Source organism: Manacus vitellinus, unplaced genomic scaffold (assembly GCF_001715985.3).
Source record: "Manacus vitellinus isolate BGI_N305 unplaced genomic scaffold, ASM171598v3 scaffold_21_pilon, whole genome shotgun sequence".
NCBI classification, from domain to species: domain Eukaryota; kingdom Metazoa; phylum Chordata; class Aves; order Passeriformes; family Pipridae; genus Manacus; species Manacus vitellinus.
In genome coordinates, this window is record NW_021939546.1 from 4,464,302 (window position 1) to 4,489,249 (window position 24,948).

Sequence of the window (24,948 nt, forward strand, 5' to 3'; positions counted from 1 at the left end):
GTCCCAGACCACATAATTAACTAATTGACTTAAACACTTGCTCTGTTTCCATCTAACCCGTATTAACCCCAGACTGGGAACCCTGTCACCTGCCCTTCAGCTTTAGCTTTTTCTTTTTCCTTCTTTAAGAGGAGGGTTAGGAACCTGATCAGGGAATTGCTTAGGTTGGAAAAGCTCTCTAAGAACATCAAGTCCAATCCAGCGTGTTCCCAAGTGCCACATCCACATGGCTTTTAAATCCCTCCACCACTGCCCTGGGCAGCTGTGCCAGGGCTGGGCAACCCTTTCCATCAAGAAATTTTCCCCAATATCAAACCTAAACTTCCTTGGGCACAACTTGAGATTATTTCCTCTTCTCATATCACTGCCCTGCTTGCTGGCAGAGTTGGATGCTGCCAGCTGTCCCCAAGGCACTGCCAGAAGATGCCACCCCTGTCCCCAGCCCACCGTCCAGCTTCTGCTCCTCGAACGCCGACTCCAAGGGGGGCCCGAAGAGTGGAGCCAGTGCAGCAGGATCCTCCCCTGTTTTCTTGCTGCAGGATGAGACAAGCACAGAGGAGCCATGAGGATCAGGTTTGTGCTCAAACCAAGAGTTTGAAGCAAATACGAATATTTTCAGGGAGTGTTTACATTTCAGACTAACAAGGACCTGGGCAAACACGGGGGTTTAGGCAGTGAAAAGGGAAGGACAGTGGTAGCACTGGCTATAGCACTGTGGTGCCAACCCTGTAGTGCCAGAGCAGCTGCTGGGACAGTTTAAGTTGGTTCAAAATTAGTCAAAACTGCATGGGAAAGGATTATTAAAAATAGTCAAGGTCTGGACCGCACTCTGGTCCAACACACCTTGAGTCGAGCCCTGCAGCTACCCGGGGCACATTCACAGTAACACTTGGCTTTACTCCATATAAACTTGTGTGTTTGCTTTTCTAAATCAATATATCCCCCCAGCACAACGTTTGTCAGCTCTCCCTATTGATCAGGCTCAAGGTGGCTTCCAGGAGTGGATGTCCTTGCTGCTCTTGTAGGAGTACAAGGATGGACACTGTGCATTTGAAACTGGGGGTGCCACTACCATCACAGCCTCTCAATTCTGCCAGAATCACAGACTGGTTTGGGTTTGGAGGACCTTAAAGCCCATCCCATTCCACCCCCTGCCATGGGCAGGGACACATTCCACTAGAACAGGTTGCTCCAAGCCCTATCTAACCCAGCTTTGGACACCTCCAGGGATGAGACAGCCACAGCTTCTCTGGGAAACCTGCGCCAGGGCCTCACCACCCTCACAGGGAAGAATTCCTTCCCAATATCCCATCTAACACTGCCCTCTGGCAGTGGGAAGCCATTCCCCCTTGTCCTGTCATTCCTTGTCAAAGTCCCTCTCCAGCTCTCCTGGAGCCTCTGTAGGCACTGGAAGGGGCTTTAAGGTCTCTCGGGAGCCTTATCTTCTCCAGAATCCAACAAAGAGCCCATGGACCCAAATCTCCCTGTGCCTGCTGCATCCTGCATTTTCTCAGTGTATTTAAAGCCAAACACAGATGTTCAGCTGTCTCAGGAGCCTAAAAGGTTATAAAAGTGATGTTGCTGCAGTGGTGCCTTTGATGAGCCAAACTGGAGCAGCTCAGCTCACTGATGGGTTGGTAACAGTTGTAGGGTAGCAAATACTCAGTGAATTTGCTCTTTATTCTGTGTTTGCCCTACCTTGATGTAGATGATAAAGGATCAAAACCTGCAGGAGAACACATTCAGCCTAGTCTAAATGTTCACCTGCCCATGGAATGCTCAAAACCCACATTGGGATGATGTGCCTGGACATGGATGTGTTGGATAATCCCACTGAGGGGCTCTGTACTGACCTGGCAGGGTCTGGTGTTGGTGTGGAGCGCCGGGGCCGCGTGATCTCCTCACCTGTGGCACAGGACAGACAGCACAGGGTGAGAGTCATTCCCTGCCCACTCCTCCCAAACCCTGTGCTGGCAGGAGGGCTCACACCCAGTGTGCCACCAGCATGGCACACATCCCACCCCAGCAAAGAATCTGCTTTTTAATTTAGATTTATTTCTGTAGAACACTGAACTAGGGAGCTGCACTGCTATAGCACACTATACTCCCTGTAGTACACTCCAGGTACCCCAAGAATATCCCACATGGCATTTTAAGGAAAACTTTTGGGTGTCATCATTTCTGCCAGGACCACTTCAAAGCAAACCTTCCCCACTCTCTTCCCCCCCTACCCCAAACACCTCCACCAACTGTGCTGACTGTTTTTTCCAGGCTGCAGAAGATACTTACTGGATAAATTCCTTTTAATTGTCCCCTGGAAACAGAAACACAGAGGTAAGTGGGATGCACGGGGACATAGGCACATGCCAATTGTCACCCAGGAGCAAAACAGCCTAGCAGACATGGCAGGAATTGTCTAAAGTGACATTTACTGTATGTGGCTGAAATACAGAGAGCAGACAACCCTGACAACCCTGCCAGGAGGTTTCTGACCCACTTGAAGCCATCATTGGCAGTTCTGCTTTTGAAGACATCCCAGCTACCAGTGCCTTGGGGTGGCGGGGGTCAGTTACACCCTCACCCCATTAATAATGGCATAAGCCCCAAATCCTTATGTTTGATGGCTGCAAATCAATCTAATAATGTGTTTTAGTAAATTTAAGTCCTTGCTCTTGCCACCTCCCACACACCTCCCCACACACAATAATTTAGGTTAGAAAAGCCATGTAACATCATCGAGTCCAACCATCTCCCAGCGCTGCCAAGGGCACCACTGACCCATGACCCCAAATGCCACATCCACACACCTTTTAAATCCCTCCAGGGATGGGGACCCCAGCACTGGCCTTGGGAAGCTTGTTCCAAAGCCAAATCCCCCCAGTCAGAGAATTGGAGCTGTGCAGCAGAGAGGGGAGCAAGAGCCCCACAAGAGGGGGTCAGTGGGGACATCCCGGGACCACAAGCAGGCTCTCCAGGAGGTTGCAAGGATGCAGGATGAGCCTTGGAGAACACCTATCACTGAGGGGCCCTTTGCATTATCAAGGTGAGGCAATCCCCTTGATCCCACCATCACCTGGGGTCACACAGCAGGGTGGGTAGTGGCACTGGCACCCAGTCCCCATTCCCTATTCCCATCAAGCACTGACTTAGCTCCCTGCAGCACTCCCATTCCCAGTAGAGGAGGAAGGGGAAAGGAGTGGGTCCTTACCGGGCTGCGCCGCTGCGGTCAGCGAGAAGGAAGAGAGAAGAGACACCTGGTCAGAGAGTGACAGGTCAGCACCCCAAGTCCCCCAGAGCCCATCATACCCCTCTGTCACCACTGCACTGGGTGGGCTTCTCCTCCACACAGCCTCCACCACTGGAGCACAACACCCCGTGGGTCACCCAGTCACCCAGAGGTAACCCAAATCCTGGAAATTGGGTGAATTTCCCCATTTTGGGCTTGGAACAGTTGGTAGCTCAGTCCTCTTGGGGAAACCAACTCCTCTGCACACAGGAAGCACAGAAGTGATGGATCACAGATGGGTTTTCTGCCTTCTCACACCTTTGGATGTGCCACAATCCACAGATAAGAGTGCCCTTACGCATCTTGTCCAAACACCTTTCACCCCAAACTACACCCCCAGACTGAACACTCAAAGCAAAGACAGCTTAGCTCTATTTTTAAATGCTCTATTTTTAAATGTTCTAAGTCAACAATAAAGGAAATTAAACATCATTCTAGAAGGGCAGGATTTGTTATTTACATTTTCCATTTCAGCTCTAGAGATGTGCAGAACAGGCACTGTGTGACCAGAGGATACAAGGTTGGGTTAAAGTATTAGGGAGATAAAAATTGTGTTTCTTACCGGACTTTTCCTCTAAAAGAATGCAGAAAGAGAAAAAAAAAAGAATGAGAATATAAGATATTTTCTCAAAAGGGTAACAGAGAAATTAAGGATTTGTATTATGACCAAAGCATCAGGTTAAAGACATGGCAAAGCAGAGGGTCACGAGTGCACCAGCCAGGCTGTCACCCATCCAGCTGGGAGACTGGACAGAAGGAGAGCATATGGAAATATAAAAAACTTTTGTCTGAGCCATCTTATAGAAGCAATTCACTTTTTTTTATCATTAACAGGCCCCACTGGCTATAGGCAACAGCCATTCCCAGCCTACTTCATTCCTTGGAAGGGTCCATGTGGGAGAAAAGTCAAAGGGGCAGAAATGTTGTTTTTAAGTGCTTAAGTTTAAGGCTGTTACTCATCATCTTAAGCCAGTCACTGTTTTTCCCACAAAATCCTTGTTCCTGGGTCTGAGTTTTCATGGAGCCAAGAGCAAAGCCAGCAGGAGCAGAGGTACAGGTGGGAGGTCTGAAGCATCTGGGCTGTGCTGGCAGGGCACATGGCACAAGCAGGTTATGCCACCAACACCTGTGATCTTCTGCACCAGAAATGGACCTTGAGCCGTTGGGTTTCAAACAGAGGGAGCATCTGACACCAGTTTACACCAGCATCTCCAGTTTTCTTCTTGTTTCTAAATTTTAAAGCACAAGAATTCACATCCCAAAGGCATGGGGAGGACAGTGACTACAGACACAGGCTGCCCAGAGAAGCTGTGGCTGCCCCATCCCTGGAAGTGTCCAAGGCCAGGTTGGACGGGGCTTAGAGCAACCTGGGATAGCGGAAGGTGTCCCTGCCCATGGCAGGGGCTGGAATGAGATGAGCTTTAAGGTCCCTTCCAACCCAAGAGGTCTGAGATTCCACGATCTACCATCCCACTGCTCTATTCCAGGAGGATGCAATGCCAGAGCAGGGCTTTGCAGCTGGTTTTGGAGGGAAGACAAGCCCAGGACAAGGACCTGACAGGCAAGCATGGAACTCCTGTGGATGCAAAACTCCTTCAGCTAGCTTCTGCCTGGGGCAGTGGTGCTTTCCTGGGCAGTGAGGGCAGTGCCATGTGCCAGGATCCGGAGAGCAGGAGTGCCTGGCAGCGACACTGCTCACTCCCCATCTGCACACCTTGGCTCCCTACACTGGATTTTGGATCCCCACATGGGTGAGCAGCATGGATCCTTCTGTCCAGCCTGGCACAGGGCTTTTCCCTGAGCACGTCTGCACTACTTTACAGGGAAGAACAGGCTCCAGCCCAAGGCCGAGTTCTGCCAGGGACAAGGATTATCCCAAGGCACAACACAGTGTCCTAACCCAGCACCCAAAGCCTTCGGACCACATCACACAGGCATCCTCCTCCCCAGGGGCTAAACCCTTTTTAAATTATGGCAAAATCCCTCCACCTCAGCAGGAAAAACACCATGGAAAAGAGGAGACAAAAATCCTATTTAGCAAAATTCACATTCTGTGGGAATTTGGTTTTCCTGGAAAAAAGTGAAGGGTAGAAGAGATGCTGATCACAACAGCCTAATCCTCATATATCAGTGCAAAACTCTTCAAGTATTTAATCAATGAAAATTAAAACCACCAAGAATCTTTGCGCTGCCAGAACCTTTGTGTGGTCGCCCAAATTTTTCTCAATAAATCTTTCAATCCCAGAATGGTTTGGGTTGGGAGGGACCTTAAAGCTCATCTTGTTCCCACTCCACTGCCACGGGCAGGGACACTTTCCCAACCTGCAGCATCCCTGCAAGGGATGCAGAAATCTAAGCAACAAACAGACTCAGCCCCTTAAGTAAATTCTCAGTGCCTTCCTTTTCCAATTTTTAAAATATTGCACTTTTTCCTCTCTCCTCCCAATGTCACCTACATTACATACATACACATGTGCAACAAAATGCTGAGGTCATCACTCTGCCAAGCCAGAATTTGCTTGGTTTCACAATAAATTAGTCCTATATTTAGTATAATTATCTTGCAATCATTATTTGCCTATTTGGCAAATAATTGCCAGTCTCAAACTCTCCCATTTTGCTGCATTTGCTGCTTTATTATTATTATTTTAATTGTTGGGTTTGAGGTTGTTTTCCCCCCCTTTTTTTTTGTGCTTCTCAAAGCATCCAACTGCAATTTCTAACCCTTGAATGCCAACAGACAGAAAAGGAAGAAGAAATAAAATACACTGATTTTCTTTCATCTTTGCTTCGGGTTTGAGATTCATTCACACTTCAGATACAGGTTATTTATAAATCATGGGAAGCATCATCTGGAAAGACATTAAAGCCCACACTAAAAACCACTGAAAGACCAAAACCCAATCTTTTCATGGCTGAACAGATTGAGGTGAGACAACAGAAATCTTAACAAGCCTTAGGAAAAGCAGAGAGTGATGGTATTTATACCAGGAGGGACTAAGAAGAGATGATCTTTCCTTCCAGGAACTAGGATTCACCCCCAGGATGAGAAATGTCCCTCTAACATCCTATGGCAGTGTGAAAACCCCCAGATACTTTCCTTGTCCTGGGAATCAGGACAAGACCCTTCTGTTTTATCTTCTGAATGATGATTACATTAAAAAATGAGGGAAAAGGGAAAAAAAGGAATAACATATCCTGATCTCAGTTGTCCACCCTAAACCTCCCCTGACTCAGTTCCAGTCATTCCCTTGGGTTTATGGTTTATATGTAACACTTCATTTATAGTTTATATTCATTTATAGCATAGTATCAGCCCAAAGCATGATGTGAAGCCACAATAGCATGATAAGAATATATACAGTTCATGTTCATTTATAGTTTATATGTAGCACTTTTAGGCATTTCCAAAGGCACTAGTAAGACTACAGTATAATGTCATCTTTCCTTCCCTCCTCCATAATTTAGCTGAGAAATTTTTGTGACAGACCTCATCAACTACCTGCTAAGTCAACTCCCAAATCAAGGCCTGAGACCTCACCAAAAAGCTGCCTTTTAAGATCCTGTTATGTGTTTCAGGAGGGGAAAAAATAACATTAAACTGGTTGGAATCCAAAACTCTTCTGCCTTAGTGGCTGCAGCTCAAGCAGCCAGAATAATTCCTCCAAAAGTGCCCTCTCACCCGGGCAGAGAAGAGGCTCCACCTCAACATTTCATGGAGCATCAGCATGGAAAGCAGAGCTTCCCACGTGCTTGGGATGATTCCCTGTGGAACACCACTGCTCTTGGAATTGCAGGAGAGAGGGAAACACACAGGACTCACCACAGGGGATGGAGAAAGTGCAATGTTGCCTATGGAGGCCTTCAGCTCATCCACAGTGGCCGCGCTCCTCAGGACATCCTTGGCCTGCAGGGGCTTGATCTTGATGTTGAACTTCTTGTGTGCCTCCTCTTCCTCCTCGGATTCACTTGAAGAGTAGAAGTGCTTTCCTTTGGTAGGTAGAGCACAGTTAAGAAAGATTCCTTCTGCTTCCCTGGCACTCCAAGGCTGAAGCCTCCCTGGAGAGCAGGATTCAGGTGTTCCCCAAATGCTTATCCCAAATGCCCAAGGGCAGGAGTGAATCCTCCTGCTGTGCCTGTCACTGCTGTGATCTTTCACTGCTTCATCCATGTGTGGGCAGAGGACATGGAAGTGGCGTTCACAGGGGTAATTCCAGCCCTAGTTTAGTCCAACAGGGGTTTGTATCCACATCTGGATTTCACAGAATTGTTCAGGTTGGAAAATCCCTCTAAGATCACCAAGTCCAACCCTCCCCAGTACTGGCAAGGCCACCACTGACCCATGTCCACACGGCATCTAAATCACTCCACCACTGGCCTGGGCAACTGTGCCAGGGCTGGACAGCCCTTTCCAGGAAGAAATTTTCCCAATATCCAACCTGAACCTCCTTGGGCACAACTTGAAGCCGTTTCCTTCTGTGCTGTCCCTTGTTCCCTGGGAGCAGAGCCTGACCCCCACCTGGCTCCACTCTGCTGTCAGGGAGTTGCAGAGAGCCAGAAGGTCCCCCTTGAGCCTCCTTTTCTCCAGGCTAATGGTGGACATGGTGGTTTCCAGGGGGCATCCCACTGGGATGCTCCCACATTCCTCACGCTTCCTCACTCCACACCAGTGGAGCAAAGGCAATTAAAATCACCTTCTGTTCTAATGCCTCAGGTAATTCCCTCTGGAATTTAGTTTTAGCCGTGGAATGATAGCTCAAAATGAAAATAAAAATTAGGAAATAAATTATGATAAATAATAAAAATGAAATAAAGATAGCCAGTGGCCTGACTGTGAACCCCAGCTCATCTTACAATTTCTAACGCAAGAGACAAAGCCAACAATAAAGGATATAGCCTGGTTCCTCAGGTCGGATGCTGTATCCCTCCTCATCAAGCTCAGGTGAGTTCTGAGTAGGAATATAGAATTAGGAATATTAATTCTGTTCCTGGAAAGCTGGAGCAGCTCTTTCCTCCTGTGGCAAGTGATGTCCAGCAAAACTCAAGCCCCTGGGGCTACACAGAGCAAAGGCAACCTGTGCTGTGGCACAGCCTTCAAAGTTCACAATTAATTTTGCAGTGCTCAATTTTTGCAGGAAAGCATTTTTAATTCTTGGTTGTAAACCAAGGTTTTCTTTGGATAAAGTACAACATCCTGTTGGCCAAGACAGAGCTCTCCAGAGGCACCTCATTTCTGGGCAGTTTTATACGACCTGATTGACTTGCAGATATGAAATGGAAATCTGGACACAACTGACACCCAGACATCACCCAAAAAGCCCAAAATCAGGGTGTGGGAACAGCCTGAGTTCCCCACAAGGATCTGTACATGTGCTGGATGACGGGAAGCTCTGCGGGACACTTACGTATCTGTCCCAGTCAATCTCCGCGTAAAATCCATTCGGGGCTCCATTTGTCTTCTTCTGCAACACATTGGAAAAGAAAATTTCCATGTTTTAAATGAAGGAAACAAGAAGACATCATATCTTGTAGTTGTGCCTTGGCATGGCTGGGATGCCACTGTGGAACTTCCACACGTGCACATCAGTGAGATACATCACCGTTCCCCGTTTCTGGAAGGTCTCCCATACCAGAGAGATGAAAGAGTGTTTTTGGAACATCATTAGCTGAAAATACAACATTTCTTAAGGAAAAGCACCAAATGACACCATTTCTCCATGTGCTGGGATGTTCCAGCCCATGGGGAGAGCTGGTGGCAGTGGGGGCTCCCGATGCCTGTCAAGCAAGAGGTAACATCACAACTTATCAGGAGACAAACACCTCACCCACAAAGGATTCAGATTCTGTTACCCAACATGACAGGATTTATGGCCCCAGCCCACGGTGATGCCAGGATGGAGCAGCTACAGGTGTCTGGGATGATGTGTTAGTGCATGTCATGACACACCAACAAACACAGAGGTTATTGCTGCTTTGGATCAAGGGAATCTGGTTTGGAAGGAGGCTTTGGGCACCCATCACCTGGGGGACTCTTTGCTGGTCTGCTCTGGGCACCCAGAACCCACCCAGAGCTCCCACTGGCCACCACAGCCAATGAACAGCCATGTCAGTGGGGACCCACCTTAGGCTGGGCTCAATTTTGGACACCTAAACTGGATAATCCAGTTCCCTTGAGCTGCCAGAGGGAGCATCCTCACCCCAGCACCCTGCCAAGGGTGTGACACAATGCACTGGCCTGGGGCTGGACCCAGCACCCTCACCCTCCATATCTTACCCATCAGACCTCAAGATGCTGCCTAAGGATGGAGCAGCTTCCTGAGAGGCTCAAGGATGAAGAAACATCCTCTGGATGCTGTTGTGTGGGACTTCTGGATGCTGTTCCTTGGCATTCCTGCTTTTCCCCCATCCGTTTCCATTTAACCCCATTTCTACCAACCCACACACATCCTGGCTGAACCTAAAGAGTATTTTTCTGTATTCTGGATTTCAAACCAAGAAGGACTCACTGTTTTTAAGGACACTTTAGTAGCTGTGAACCGAGCTCTGCTTTCCTTACCGAGTTATTTCCTCCTTCCCGCGCACTCTCGGGTTTGCTATTGCAAGATGGATCATTGGGATGAGGGCTGGGCTGCTGCAAGGGATGGGGGGTGGCAGAAAAAGGGTTAAAAGTCTCTGCTCCTTGGTTGTTGGTTTTTTAAATACACAAAAATAAACCACAAGGGACTAGCAAACACTGATTTATGAAGAAAGGAGGGCTCAGCTATGGCTCCATCAGGATTAAGCACAGTTTTTACTGGGGGCTCTATTCAGCAGTTGGAGGATTTGCCTCTTGGCTACTCCAGTGGCTGCAAACATTATGGGGAGAACATGTTTTAGGAGGAAAAATTATATTCAGTGTCTTCATCTCCAATTCTCCTGCTTCAAATACATTCAGCAGCTTCATTATACCCCCAAAAAACTGCATTTCTGCATCCTTCAGCTTGCTGGAGCACTGGAGACCCTGCCCTGCACCCCCCTCAAACAACAAGCCACTTGGAAAACATGAGTAGGAGCCCCATGGAGAGGGCACCTGAGCTCACCTGAAGTCCCTGCACCCCCATCTGGCAAGAAAAGCTGCCCAAGGCATTTCTGTGGCAGAAGGAACAGCTCTGGGCTGTTCTCCGCATGTTCACAGAGTCATTAAGGTTGGAAAAGCCCTCCAAGATTGAGTCCAACCTGTGCCAAATCCCCACCTTGTCACCCAGCCCAGAGCACTGAGTGCCACGTCCAGTCATTCCTTGGACACCTCCAGGGATGGACGACCCCACCAGCTCCCTGGGCAGTCCCTTCCAGTGCCTGACCACCCTTTCCAGAAAGAAATTCCTCCTAATGTCCAACCTGAACCTCCCTGACACAGCTGAACCTGAACCTGTTAATGTTATTTATTCATTTACCACTGCTGAATAGAGCCTTGGTTAAAGTGTTGCCTGAGCTGCTGATTTTTTAATCTCTATTTCTGAACAAGTTTACAGACACAGGGCAAGCCTAAAGCCAAGGATTTGGGGTTAGATGGGGAAAAAAGTGATCCCTTGGAAGGAGCAGCTTGGTACCTTAACTTTCATATGGCTTTGAAAGGACACCCCAGCACTGCTCTCCCTGCTGAGCCTCCCAAGGGGCTCATTTTTAAGGTGAAATTTTAACATCATTTGTTTGAGAAATAAAGTCAGCACACTCCTAATCTGACTTATTGGTATCAAATGGCTAAAGGAGACAGGGCCCATCTACTACCCAGACCTAGCAGGGACATTTCTGCCTAACACAAGAAATAAAAGCAGCAATAATTAAAAAAACCTCAAGTATCTCCTTGTTTTCAGGTTAATATAGAAAATAAAAATAGATATTGGAAGCAGCTGCTCTGACAATTTCCCCTTAACTCCTCACACAGCAAATCTGACCCAAGCCAATTAGCAGGAGTGGAAACAAGGATGAGGAGCTGAGGGTTTTAGTAGGACACCTGGTCCCTCTGCCCTGGAGCTCCTCAGGTCTCCCTGTATTGTTATTTTCTTTGTGTTAATTTTGCAGGAAACCTGGAATAGGTCATTGTTTCAAAGAGAGGTTCTTACTGAAATTTGTTTTCTATATTAAACAGAAATGAGGAGACTGTTCACAAAATGCTGATGGTGGCGGGTGGGGGAAGTGACACTTTAGGGGCCACAATAGGAGTGGGACTGGGGTCTGGGCAATACTTACGATGCCATCCCTGTCTGGTGAACCCCTGCAAAGAGCAGAAAGAAACAGAGCTGTGTTAGTGCCCAAACCACACCAATGCTTAATTAACTTCTGGAAATGGTTTTCTTAATGAATCCACAGCAGCAACGGTCGTAATTATGAAATTATCAGCAAACCTGAATTAACTGTCCCACATGCTCCTTGTGAAACCCACCCAGTGGTCTCAGAACCATTGTCCTCTCATTATCAAATGACAAATTTTATGTTTATTAGTGATAAAGTGCTCCTGCTGATGGTCTGTCCTGACCGAGGAGTTGGGCTGGCTCCTTGCACCCTCCCATGGCCACACCTCTGTTCCAGCTCTACATTCTTTTGCAGAAGACAAAAACCATTTCTACAGTAATTTCGAGAATTTCATTCTGCCAGAAGGACAGTCACTTCTCTTTGGAATGGATTTGAAAACTGATGAGGCTCCTCAGGGATCCTAATCCCCAACTGATTATGGGATTTGGGCTCGGTCACAGCAGCTCCACAGCCACATTTCAACACTGCCCAGGGGTGCCAAGTTATTTACCAAAGACAAATGTTTATGGAATCTAGACAGGCTTCTCCACCTCCCATGTGCTCCCGAGACTTATGCATTGCAAATCTATGGGATTTGCCACCAATTCATGTCTGACTCAGGGCATCCTGGTAACCCTGTCAGGAGTTGTTTGTTTTAGCAGGGAATAACTCCTTTCCTTGGACTCCTCCAACTCAAACATATCTGCATCCCATCTCTCCAATCTTCTGCTTAATCTCTTTGCACAAAGGTCTTTGAAACTCTTTGGGAGAAGCAAAAATCTCGTCTGTGTTTCCTCCCAGTGTAGGGGATGTCACCTGGTCATATCCTGGCTGGAATTGCTGTGGAGATTATCATTGTTCTTCAGGTGGAGGGAAGAGGTGGAAGGTCCTCACTACAGTGTTGCAGCTCTGCAGATCCCACATCTCTCCAGGACCAGGCAGCACCTCCGGAGCCACCACCACCACAGTGCCCACCACCAGGACTGGGGGCCGTGGTGGCCTGGCCATGGCAGAGGGTGACGGGGGCCTGTCAGTGCCCGCTACTCTCCCAATGCCCCTCCCAGCCCGGACGGGGGATTTGGAGAGCGCTCGGAGCCGTCCGGGGCTGTGACCGTGCCGTGACCCCGCGCCTGCTAATCACTGCTGTGCTAATTGCAGTGTCCTCCACAGTGGCCTCTCTGCGAACTAGTTCCCACCCCCAGCACCCCAGGATTCCTTATCTCCCATGGCACCGGCTCCCACAGCCGCTCGGAAGGGCAGGACAGAGCGGGCATGGAAAGTGTGGCACTGGGTAAGGCAGGAGGGAGACCCAGCTGTTTCCCCTTCTTGTGGAAAATCAAAGCAGGCTGATTCCTGCCCATCCTTCTGATAAATTATAGGTGAACCCATACATGGCTGGAGCTCCTGGTTGTCCCACTGATTGCCTGGCTGGTGGATGGATGCCACCAGTCCCGGTGACAAGCCACTCTCTGCCAGCCAGAGAACAGCTCAGTGCTGCACAACCCTCTTTTGAGATGTGCTCCATGTCTGCCTATTTTTGGTCCCCTCTTTGCAGCAGACAAAGCCCTGCACCAGGCACACCATGGCCCCAGTGCATGGCCAGGCCTTGCAGATGTCCCTTTGCACAAGAAACCTCCAAACTCCCAGCCACCAAGACATAAAACAGCTCAGGAAAACAAATCTAAATGAAATAAAAAAAAACCTTGAAGTGTCTGCTGTGCCAGACATTAAGCACCTGAGTGATGCTGCAGATGCAGGAATGGGGTTCCCTGCTGCCTTCCTCCTGCTCTGTTCCCAGGCTATGGGTGGCACAGGCTCCTTTGTCACAATGCTTTGGGACATCTACCCCAAAGCCACAGCAGTGGTGGCCAATCACTGAGGTTGGAAAAGCCCTCCCAGACCATCAAGTCCAACCATTCCCAGCACTGCCACTAACTAACCACATGCCACCACTAACCCATGTCCCCAAGTGCCACATCCACACAGCTTTTAAATCTCTCCAGGGATGGGCACTCCATCACTGCCCTGGGCAGCCTGTTCCAATACCTGACAGCTCTTTCCATGAAGAGATTTCCCCTAATACCCAACTTAAGCTTCTCCTGGTCTGAGATAATGCTATTTTCTCTCATCCCGTCCCTTGTTCCCTGGGAGCAGAACCCAACCCCCACCTGGCTCCACCCTCCTGTCAGGGAGTTGCAGAGAGTGAGAAGGTCCCCCCTGAAACTCCTTTTCTCCAGGCTGAGCCCCCCCAGCTCCCTCAGCAGCTCCTGGTGCTCCAGACCCTTCTCCAGAACAATCCCTGGACTGGTATCAGCACCCCACCAACAGCTCTGCACCCACACAGAGCATCCCCTGCCAGCTACCGGAAGATCCCCCCCACAAATTTTCCTGGAAAGCAAAATTATCTCTCACAGCAGAGGCAAAAGATCTTGTGCTCCACCAGCCCCCTGCTCCCCATCATCCCAAGCCTGCCCCAACCACACAGCCCCACTGCCTCCACAAGCATCTGTTTAAATTGAATTGGCATCTATAAAGAGCTCAGCAGACAAGGCAAATTAGTAGTTTGGGCAGAGATTTATCTGCTGAAACTCTCAGAGGAGTAGATTTCCTCTGATCACCACTCACTGTCACTGTAAACCGCACACACACAGAGAACCTGCTTGATCATCTCCGCAGCAACACCGAGGAAACCCCTGATTTGTTGGCCCTTGGATGTACAAGGGGAAGCAGCTTCAACATATTTGTTATTAAACACTTGATCTAATAAATGCCTGTGATGGCCCAGCTTCCTGCCTGTCCTGATACATTGGCATCCACTCCTCCCTGGCATCATTATACATTAATGTGGTTTATGTCTCATGGACTCACGTGGAATCAGTGTCCTTTTCTTTCTTCCGTATACCAAAGGCCTTCCTGGTACGTTTTTTCAATCCTGTGGGTAGAAGGAACACAGAAGAAATGCAATATTAATACAACACTTCAAGTAAATCCTCCAAAAGGTTCCTTATTCCCTTGCTGGCTGTAATCCATAAATAAGGTTAAACAAGGAAAGAGCCAAACCCCAGAAGCTGCCAGCAGGACTTTGCAGGTTGTGTGTACATTTGCTTATGCCATTTATTTGTTCACTTAACACTTATTAACTTGATCCCAGCGTGTGGGGCTGTATTTCACAGTTAATATTTCTAAGCTTTCTGTCTTAATCACACCCTCGTGCTGCGTGTGGGCTCTAAGGCATGGAGGGGAAACCCCTCTTTGGTGTTAAAAAACGGTTTAAACCATGAGGTTGGTTATCTTCTGTGGTGATTCTTGATCTGCACAGTGCTTAAAATTATGCCTGGTGCCAGTAATGCTGGAGCCAGATGGGAAGTGGGAAGTCCTGGAAGCCCCAGAGCCCATCAGGGCACCAGCCACCACCACAACACTTGGAAGCCAGATGGAGGAGAGTGGGTTTCTCCAAGCTTCTCCCGCTTTTTACAGAATCCCAGACTGGTTTGGGTTGGAAGGGATCTTAAAGCTTATTTCATTCGTAGGCAGGGACACCTTCCACTAGTCCAGGTTGCTCATACACCCCCAGCCTATGGGATCCATACATCCCACCTGCCAAGGGCAACACAAGCAGCTGGAACCCACAGACTCATCCCGCACCTTCATGGACAGTTTTGGTGTTACTATATCCATGCCTTTCATCTTTCCTACTTTCTTCAGGACTCAGATGAGTCATTAATAACAGAGGAACATTCCCATTAATCTCCCCCCGGAATAACTTCATCCTCCAAACTCAAAATAGAACAGGAAAGGCCAAAACCCCCAGAAATGAGTTGTTTAGTCTTATCTGAAGCAGCACCCAATGTGGCTAAATTTTGTAACACAGCCTTCTGCTCAGTTATATAATAGGCCCACCATCTGCTTGAAGTGGTTATGATTGAGGGGGAAAAGGGATATTTAGGAAAGGGAGAACAAAATTGACATTTTCCTTTGGAGATGGCTGTTGGGAGCCAGTGGGAGCAGGTCCCCCACCAAACCCCACTGTCACCGCAGGGCATGCCACTGACTGCCCCGATAGTGAAATCAGAAAGGTCTTCAGGTCAGTGGGGTATGACACAGTGATTTTCCAGGAGTAGAATTTTCCCAGAATTTCAGTGGCTGCAGCTCAGAAGAGCTCGTGTCCCCCCTGACATGGTGAAATGCCCCATCCAGTGGTGCAGGGGCTGAGCGAGAGTTGTGCACAGAAAGGTTCTGCACACTCTGGGCCTCAAATCTCCTTTCAGCTGTTTTTAGTAGCTGAAGGATGATAAAACCTGTCCTGGCAAGAGCAATTATTTTAAAAATAATAATAAGATCTTGTCTGTGGAGGGAATGCTACATGGAGATACTACGGATTCATTGGAACCTCACAGGACAAGAGATCCACTGCCGGAAGAGAAAAGGTGATGGTAAGTGGGACAGACAGCAGAGAAGAGTCAGTGAAGCAGCAGAAAGGCTGAAAGCATGGAAGAAAGCATGAAAGAAAACAGAGTATATATATATCCATGTGGGGTATAATTCATATTTAATTTACTATTATTTTTTTTTCCTTGGTATAACCAAGAATTGGGATCTGAGAAACAGGAACTACTACTTCAAAATATGTAAAGCTTCGTAGTGTTTTCTTGAGAATTACCAACATCTTATTTTCTACACCAAAGACTTGACACCTCTAGAAGAAAAACAACCCTGTTCTCCCAAATCCAGTCCCTTGCCCTCCCTCCCCATGCAGTGGGAGCAGCTGTTGCCTCTGGAGCCCCAAATATTGAGGGGGGTCCATGGAGAAAGAGTTACTTACTCAGGAGGACGGAACTCATAAGCAACACACCTCTCCAAGAGGAGAGACAGAGTGTAAATGCTCTTCTAGGAAAACTAAAGAAAAAAATGCTCGAAATTAGTTCTACTTCATCTGTGCAGAGAAAAATATTATCTATGGCCATGGCAGAGACTCAAGACCAAAGTACCTGTGGGGAGGGGGAAAGAAGGAAGGGAGAAGAATAGGGTAGGGGAATAAGAAATAGTCACTATGAAGTTTGATTTTCTTTTGGTTTGGTTGTGTGGGGGTTTTTCAGAGCTGGATTTGAACAATCTGCTTTCCCCACCACACACAAACCTGCAGCTCCTACCAAATCCCTTTGCTGAGTCCAGAGATGTGCTGTTCCATAGCCAAAGGACTCTGGTTTTGGTCCACTTTACTAAAGAAATAACAGCCCTCTCTGCTCAGCAAGATAGAACCAAAGGTAAGACAAAACTACTGAAAACTTCTGAGCCACATCCAGAGGAAAAATTGAACAGTAAATCAAGTTTTCAGAAGTGAGGGTATAACCACATCAAGCCCCAAATAAATACCCAAACAGTCATGTCTCAAATGTAGCAGCCTGAATCTACCACCAATGTCATATTTGACATGAAAACAGGCATTTTGGTCCATTACAAACCCAGAGATTCCCAATTGCTTCATCCTCTGCAGCAGAAAAGCCACACTGCTTCAGTTCAGTTTTTGTTTTTGTCCACTTTATCTGTAATTATTATATGTCTTCATTACATAAAATGCTTTACCTATACCAACCTCTGCATTAAAGCACAGTACCAGCCTTTCAGTGGCCTCAATAATGCAGTGAAAAACGGAGCCCTCTGCACACAGCCTTGATAAAGTCATGAATATTTCAACCACTTTCATTTACAAGTCTAATTACAGACCTTATTCTGGAGAAGAAACCGAGGGACACCAGCAAGTGGCAGTTGGGCAGTGATGGTACCACTCCTGTGGCAGCCAAAGGGCTCATCCTGCACCAGCCCAGCCCTGCAGACCACGGAAAGGGTTGTAGCACAAATCCTTCAGGAGATAAGCTCTGCTGCTGCTCTCTTTGCCTGCTGTGGTGCCACCAGGCTCCAGCAACAAACCCATCACCTTGAAATTTGGGATTGTTCAGCCTGGAGAAGAAAAAGCTCCAGGGAGACCTTAGAGCCCCTTCCAGTGCCTAAAGAGGCTCCAGGAGAGCTGGAGAGGGACTTGGGACAAGGGTCTGGAGGGACAGAACACAGGGAATAGCTTCCCACTGCCAGAGGGCAGGGTTAGATGGGATATTGGAAAGGAATTCTTCCCTGCGAGGGTGGTGGGGCCCTGGCACAGGTTTCCCAGAGAAGCTGTGGCCAAGGCCAAGGTGGACAGGGCTTGGAGCAACATGGTCTAGTGGAAGATGTCCCTGCCCATGGCAGGGGGTGGGACTGGATGGGCTTTGAGGTCCCTTCCAATGCAAACCATTTGATGATTCTATGATTACAGTCCTCCACATGCTCACAGCAGTTTCTCCCCTTTAGGGAAAAAAAAAATAGTGAGGGAAAAGGGGTGGTGGCCCCACTACAGTTCTATCACTCGCTGCCAGAGCAGAACATTGTTGGCATCTCGTTGTGGCTCTCAGAAAAAGAGAAATACTTGAAAACAAAGTGAGCAACAACAATTGTGGACTTGGTCATTGGTTTTGTTTGTTTTTTGTTTTTAAATATATGCTGAAAAATTTGGTCCTTATCAGAAATTTCAGTTGAGAGACACTGGAGGACTAGCAGTGTTTGAGAGTCTAAAACAAAATCACAAATAAGCCTGAACAAAATAAAACATCATAAGTTACTGCTCTGGGATTGTTTTCTCCTGCAATAGGACTGTTTGGTCCTGGGTCAAAGTCCCAGGAGGTTGAGCCTTGTGAATAATAGAATTTTGAGATGCAGTACATGTCACCAAACACTGAGGAGTCCAGCTATGGTGGTCTTAGTCACATCAAGGAGATCCAAAGTTTTGTAGTAAAGCCAAGCCCCACCATCAAGCAGAGTCATGCCGAGGAGGAACAGAAAGTTGGCACCACACTCAGTCTTGTTCCTGCTCAGCCTGGGGTGACCCCTGGGCTGGCACATGGCTGATGGGAGAGGGACCAGGGCAGCCAGGAAGTTGGAGCAGATGGAGATGGGCACCTGCAGAAGATTGTGGATTTGGAGCTGTGCTGGATGGACATCTAGTACAGCTGTATTGGGTTCCAAGTGCCTACCCAGGAATGGAAATGCAGTGGTGAGGGATCTCCACTCCAAAGGACAGATGCGACACAAGATCCTGTGGCTGACTCAAAAATACAGTCAGATTTCCAATGTGACAGTAATTAAGTCTCTGATCAGGTTGTGGCAAACTTTGGCTGAGGAGATTTTGAATTAACATCCAACACATTTCTAAAAACAAACACCATATTCCAGCTATGAGATGTGAAGTAATTAGAGGAAGTCCTGTGGCCACCTCTGGGTTTGTGGCTGCTGACATGTGTCCAGTGTCCATCCCAACGTACCAACAGGGGTTCGAGCTCCCAAGACCTGCACATCTTGCCCCTTCCTGTGGGTCTGCACTTCCTTCCCTTTGCAAACTCCCCCAATACCCATTTGCAGTAGTTGGGGCCATGAGTTCAAAATGCCAGAGCCCTGGAGTCAAAACCCACTCTTTGCAGAGCCTCAGCACAGTGAGGGAGAACACACTGGCTGATTTGGAATCACAGAACCATTTAGGTTGGAAAATCCCTCCAAGATAAAGTCCAACCATTCCCCAGCACTGCCAAGGCCACCACTAACCCATGTCCCCAAGCGCCACATGGCTTTTCAATCCCTCCAGGGATGGGGACTCCACCACTGCCCTGAGCAGTTGTTCCAACACTTGCCAACCCTTTTAGCGAAGAAATTTTTCCTAATATCCAACCTGAACCTTCCTGGCATTTCAATATAGCCAGATAAAAAAAACCTTTGCCTGGGCATTAGTCCAACCCCTTGATTTCGCAGGCAGTTCAAATACCTCATGTACCTGCAGCTCAGGAACAAGACCCCAGCCCCTAACTGCAGCCTCAGGATGTGGGAATACACCCCAAACCATGGAAATGTACTTATATTCCATATATAAATGGAATAAATGACACAGAGCAAGACCCAAGCCCAAAGCAAAGCTTTGCTGGGCCAGTAGCTAAAGCCTGTCCTTAAAATCGAGGGCAGCATCAGCAGGATGCATCCCAATAAACAGGGCATCAATTCATCCTCCTGCAAAGGAGTTGAGCATCCCAGAACTGTTTAATATCAGAAGGCTGCAAACTGGTGCTCACAGGTTCCTCACCAACCTCAGTGAAGCAGCTGCAGGAATCTCTCACCGCCTACTTTCCCCAAAGATTAGATTTTTAATATCAGCTCTGAGATCCCGAGTGTGCAGCAACTGAGGGCCACGGGACAAACATCTCCTCCAATACTATCAAGGAATTAAAGCTGGAGACAGTTGTGGCTTTCATTCTTGGCTGGCACAGACACAGGAACACCAGATGCGCCTCCAAAGGTTGCTGTGCTATTTAAGAAGCTGTCCAGGACAGGCTCTCCCTCCCAAATGACACTTAGATTTCTATTTTTAGGGGGTTTTTGGTGTATAAAGAAAGGGAGGTGACAGTGCTCCTTGCAGAGGCAGGAGGGCACTGGGCTCACATAGCACATCCGGGGGAACCTGCATACATTATATGTACAAATATATATTAATATATTTTTAAATATAGCTAAATATGAATACCCCATGTTGGTATTCCCCCCTAAGAAAAAAATCTCACTGTAAACTTCTCCTTTTCTTCATGAGGCTTTGCAGTTCCATCTGCTCCTCAGCCAACAGCCTGTCCTATCTCACAGCCCAGTTGTAAAAGGCATCTCCTTAAAATCCATCACCTCCACACACACCACAGACTCCCAGCAACTACTGTGACAATATTTATGGAAAATCCACCAATTTTGGTGTTGTACTGTTTATGCAGAACATAAGGACTTATTAAACCCACCTAAACCCTTGCCTGGGTGTGACACTAAAACAACTGTCCAGCCACCCCACTGCAGGGACATCTGTGACCTTCCAACTCCCACTCCCTATTTCCCAGGAGGAAAACAGGAGACCTGGGCTGTCAGGGTGGCTTTTGTCACTTGTGTGATGCAGGAGCCACTTCCCTGGGGACAAGGTACAACTCCGGGCAAGCTACCAGGGAAAAGTATCACTTGCCCTGAATTTGCTTATCCAACCCAAAATTTGCAATATTCACATTTGCATATGATGAGGATTTACACCCAAAATGAAGCCTCACAAGACACTTCTCTCCAGTTCCCTTAACTGTCCTATTCCTCCCACAATCTGCCAAATGAGCACCTTGATTTTAAAGCAGTGATTAACCGTGGAACTAAAAATAGAAGCAGGAGACATGACCCAAAGAAAGGTTTAATTTCCAGGCAGGGCTTGGAAAAAAACTGACAGAGCTTCTTCCACCTGTCTGTGTCCCTGCAGAGGAGCTTGAGGTCCCCAGGTGAAAGGAGCCAGGTAAACATGAAGCAGAAATGACCTTACTATTAATTACTTATACAGTATAAATTGTCTTCTTATTAATAAACTTAAATAGCCTCCTTAAGCACTCAAAGTCAGGTTGGATCGGGCTTGGAGCATCTTGGACTAGTGGAAGGTGGAACAAGATGAGCTTTAAGGTCCCTCCCAACCCAAACCATTCTAGGATTATTGATTAGCTCTAATAACAAGGTGCATCTTCAATGATTTCTACAAATCCAGCTCTAGAAAACCAATATATTTGTGGGGCTGCATGAAATCCTTGAGGCACCTGAAGCAGGTGACAAGGGCAGGATGTGAAACTCCATTCTCCTCATCCCAACCCATCCTAAACCTCCCTGCAAGATTATTTCCAGGCATCCTACACGTGATACTAATCTCTAGCTGATGTTTTAAATTCCCTGCAATACGTGGGTGGAGAACTTTAAGAGATTTTTTTCCCCCCCAGTACATCACTAAACAAACCCCTCAAAATACACACAAAAAGAATCATAGCTTAAACACCAAGAAAGATGTGCCAGTGTTATGAGTGCTTTTCCAAGGCTGGGATAGGCAAGGAACGGCTCTCAGATAATACAGGAGGATTTTTTCAGCACTGGTATCTCACTGCTTTCAAACATTATCATCATTATCAGTGCTAATTCAGTGTAAACAGGGACGTGGGAGGGAATTTCCCCTTCCCACCCCTGCAGCAAAGCCCACTGGCGCCAGGGGAGGGGATGGGGATTTATAGGACAGGGTAGGAATTCCATGCCTGCTCCTGAAGGACCATCCCAAAATCTCTGGTTCCCAGGAAAGCACACACTCTAAAATAAAAAACCACCTACAACTAAACTGGAGATTAAAAATAAATCATTCTGTGAGGCTGCAAGTGCAAAAAACCAGCAGCTGTAACTACTGCCAGCCTTGATCCTCTTCCATTCACACAGATGAAGCAAAAGAACATTTGGAAGCCCCCAGAAACATCAGTCTGCAAGTGAATTTTGGTTAAAAACAAAGAGCTGATGCTACTCAATAGCTGGCAAGGCAAACAGGGCCCCACTTTGTGCTCCTGCACTGCACGTGAGCAACTCGCTCCTCTAATAAACCACCTGCACAGCATCCAGAGATTGCCTTTTTCCTACCAAACATGTAAAAATTTAAATATATTGAATGAAATTAAAAAAAAAAAAGAAATAAAATAACTGGCTAGCAGGGAAAATGGGAATGCTACCAGACATGAGCTTTGCTGGCAGTCCAGGCAGGGAGATGGCCAGCATCCCACCCCCATCGCTTCCTAAAGGCAGATGGATCCTTAGTGACAGGTTTTGGGCATCCAAACAGTTCCAGGTCACTGGTTTGGGGAGGAGCTCTGCCTTCCCCTCCTTTCCACTTTTCCCTGCACGTTGCTCCTCTCCCATTCCAGTGGTGGGTCGGGGTCCACCAACCATGTTTTTCCACCTTTAACAGAATACCCTGGAATGGAGGTTCAAGGTGACTAAACACCTGATTTAACCTGTGTTTTTTTTTCTACAATGTCTTTAAAATCTGAGTAAGGCCAATGAATCATGCAGAAAGTTTCTGCCTTGGCAGAGAAACCCAAATTACTATGTTTGGGCAGCAGTCTGAGATGCCCAAGGGCACATTTTAAACTGGGGCTCACTTCAAGGAGGAGTTTTGCAGACCTGCATCACATGAAGTAGTTGAGTTTTCCCATATTTTCTATTCTTTCTTCTCAAAATAGAACTCTGTCGGCATTTTGCTTCCACCCCTCCCTTCCACTGAACATTTCAGGTGCAAGGGAAACCTCAGGTTTTGCCGCCTCGCCCATGTTTTGGTTTAAACTCTCAACACCACCACGTTGGCACCATCCGGGTTTTAACTGGCAAGTACCACCAGCCCCAGTACAAAACATTTTCCAAATTCAGAGGGTTTGGGTGGGGCCTTTGTGAATTTTGAGCGGCAGCCATTGCTCCTTCCTCTCCCTTAGCAGGAAGGGACATACTGCCAGTGGACTAGAGCTGAAAAACCCAAACCAGTTCAGTGGGAAGGGTTTGAATGCCTGAAAAAAGGAATCATTTGGGTTTCTTTCCCCCAATTAAATAGAGGTTGATGAACAAATTCAACCTGTGTTGATTGGGATGCTCTTCTGGTCCAGGCCAGAGTGCACAAGACATCTCTGGGAGCACATCACCATCACCTGAGCAGCTCTGGGCTGGACACACTGGCCCTATGTCCTGCTATTGAACCCTCAAAACCAAGAGTTACAGAGCTCCCTCTCATTCCTGTTCCAACTTTTTACTTCCCAAGCCCCCATTTCCACATATCTCATCCTTGGGAACTCAACGCCCCCTGCGTCAGCCCTTCAAAGACATCCCAAAAGGCTTCATTCACATCTTTGAACTTGAGAAGTGGTGGGATGTCATCCCTTTGCCCACTTTGGGCTACAAGGGGTGCTAAGCCACTGGCTTAGACTCAGCATCACCCTTTGCTGGGCATGACAGAAGGGTCAAAAAAATCTTCTCCTGCATCCACAAGAAACGACTTTTCTCACCAATGCCAGGCCTATCAGTTCAGCAGAAGGTTCCAGCAGATCCCCCTTCCACCTCAGAGGTCAGAGATGGAGATGCCCAACCACACCACAGCCCTGACTTTCTTTGCAAGCTCAAGCTCAGTCATGGGTTTCTGCTCAAAAAGCATGTTGAAAAATACAGGTCCTAATTTAGTGTTTATGGGCTCCATGTATTTTCCAGGGTGGTTTTGTCAACCGTGCCTGAATTTTTGTTCACAGCCAGCAGAAGGTTTGAGGCATTCTCAAAACCCAAATTTTTCTACCAGGTCATTTCCTTACTGAGTCCCACAGACAACACTGAGCACATTCAAATACACCATTTACTGAAACAAGATCACCTAAAATATAATAAAGTAAATTTTCTTGCCTAATCAAGAAAAAGACTTTTTAATGAGACATTAGATGCCTCTGGTCCCAATTCTATCTGTTCAGCACAATGAAAATAAAAGGCTGGAGACAACCGGTGCTAAAAGATGATTCAAGAAGGTTTTTATCGTTTTGGATGTGACCAGTCATAGAACCTCAGAATGGTTTAGGTTGGGAAGGACCTTAAAGCTCATCTTATTCCACCTCCTGCCATGGGCAGGGACACCTTCCACTATCCCAGGTTGCTCCAAGCCCTGTCCAACCTGGCCTTGGACACTTCCAGGGATGGGACATCCTGAGTGACCAAACTTCCCAGAAAGAGGTGCGAAAAGCCTGAAGAAGAGAGTTACAGAGAAATTCCCACTCTGAGAAGGCTTCTCCCCAGCAAAGATCTGATTTGGGGTCTGGAAAAACACATGGACCATCTCCCATGGAAGAAGAAACCACCCTCTCCAAAATACCCTTGGCTGCTCCCATTTGCCACGTCATTGTCTAATTTCTCCACACATTGTGGAGCTTCTGGCTCGAGTGACATGGTGCAGCAGTGATTTCAAAACTTAATTAAGCTGTGTAAATGCCTTCAGTACACTGGAGAAGCAACAGAGGGATTAAAAAAGGAGACAAACTTGTTCTTGTGCTCGGCTGTTCACCTCGACGACACACCCAGCGCATTTCCAAGGACTGGAGAGTTGTTTTTTAATCAAAGGGAACATCTAAACACCTCTCACATCTACAGCCACACATGCAGGGGCCTCTCCCAGCACATGATGGGGTTTAATCCCCATGCCCAAAACCTTCTTTCCACGTGTTCAGGCAAGGCCAAGCACAGAAAGTCCATCCCCATTGCAGAGGGTGGGCAACGGCAACACTCATTCACCCCCGTGACATGGAGGGGGAGGACCATCCTCTTCTGGTGGCTCAGGCACCACACAGCACAGGTTTGGTTTCCTCCCAGCAAGGACTGGGTTCTTAAAACAGCATCCACAGTTATTTTAGGTATTGTTGTGATTTTTAATCATAAAGTGAAAAACATACTCTTTCCCCCCATCTACCAAGAGAATGAAGAAATAT

The 24,948-nt window shown here is 47.5% G+C and overlaps 1 protein-coding gene across 1 annotated transcript in view; it reads right to left on the bottom strand.

The window, feature by feature from the left end:
- SGIP1 (SH3 domain GRB2 like endophilin interacting protein 1) overlaps positions 1 to 24,948 on the bottom strand; it is a 51,759-nt gene that overhangs the window by 24,105 nt on the left and 2,706 nt on the right. Inside the window, 10 exon segments of the mRNA XM_018072367.3 lie at positions 448 to 533; positions 1,854 to 1,905; positions 2,290 to 2,314; positions 3,209 to 3,220; positions 3,849 to 3,860; positions 7,110 to 7,285; positions 8,181 to 8,235; positions 8,692 to 8,748; positions 11,516 to 11,540; positions 14,426 to 14,489. Of these exon segments, the coding sequence (XP_017927856.3) occupies positions 448 to 533; positions 1,854 to 1,905; positions 2,290 to 2,314; positions 3,209 to 3,220; positions 3,849 to 3,860; positions 7,110 to 7,285; positions 8,181 to 8,235; positions 8,692 to 8,748; positions 11,516 to 11,540; positions 14,426 to 14,489 (564 nt within the window).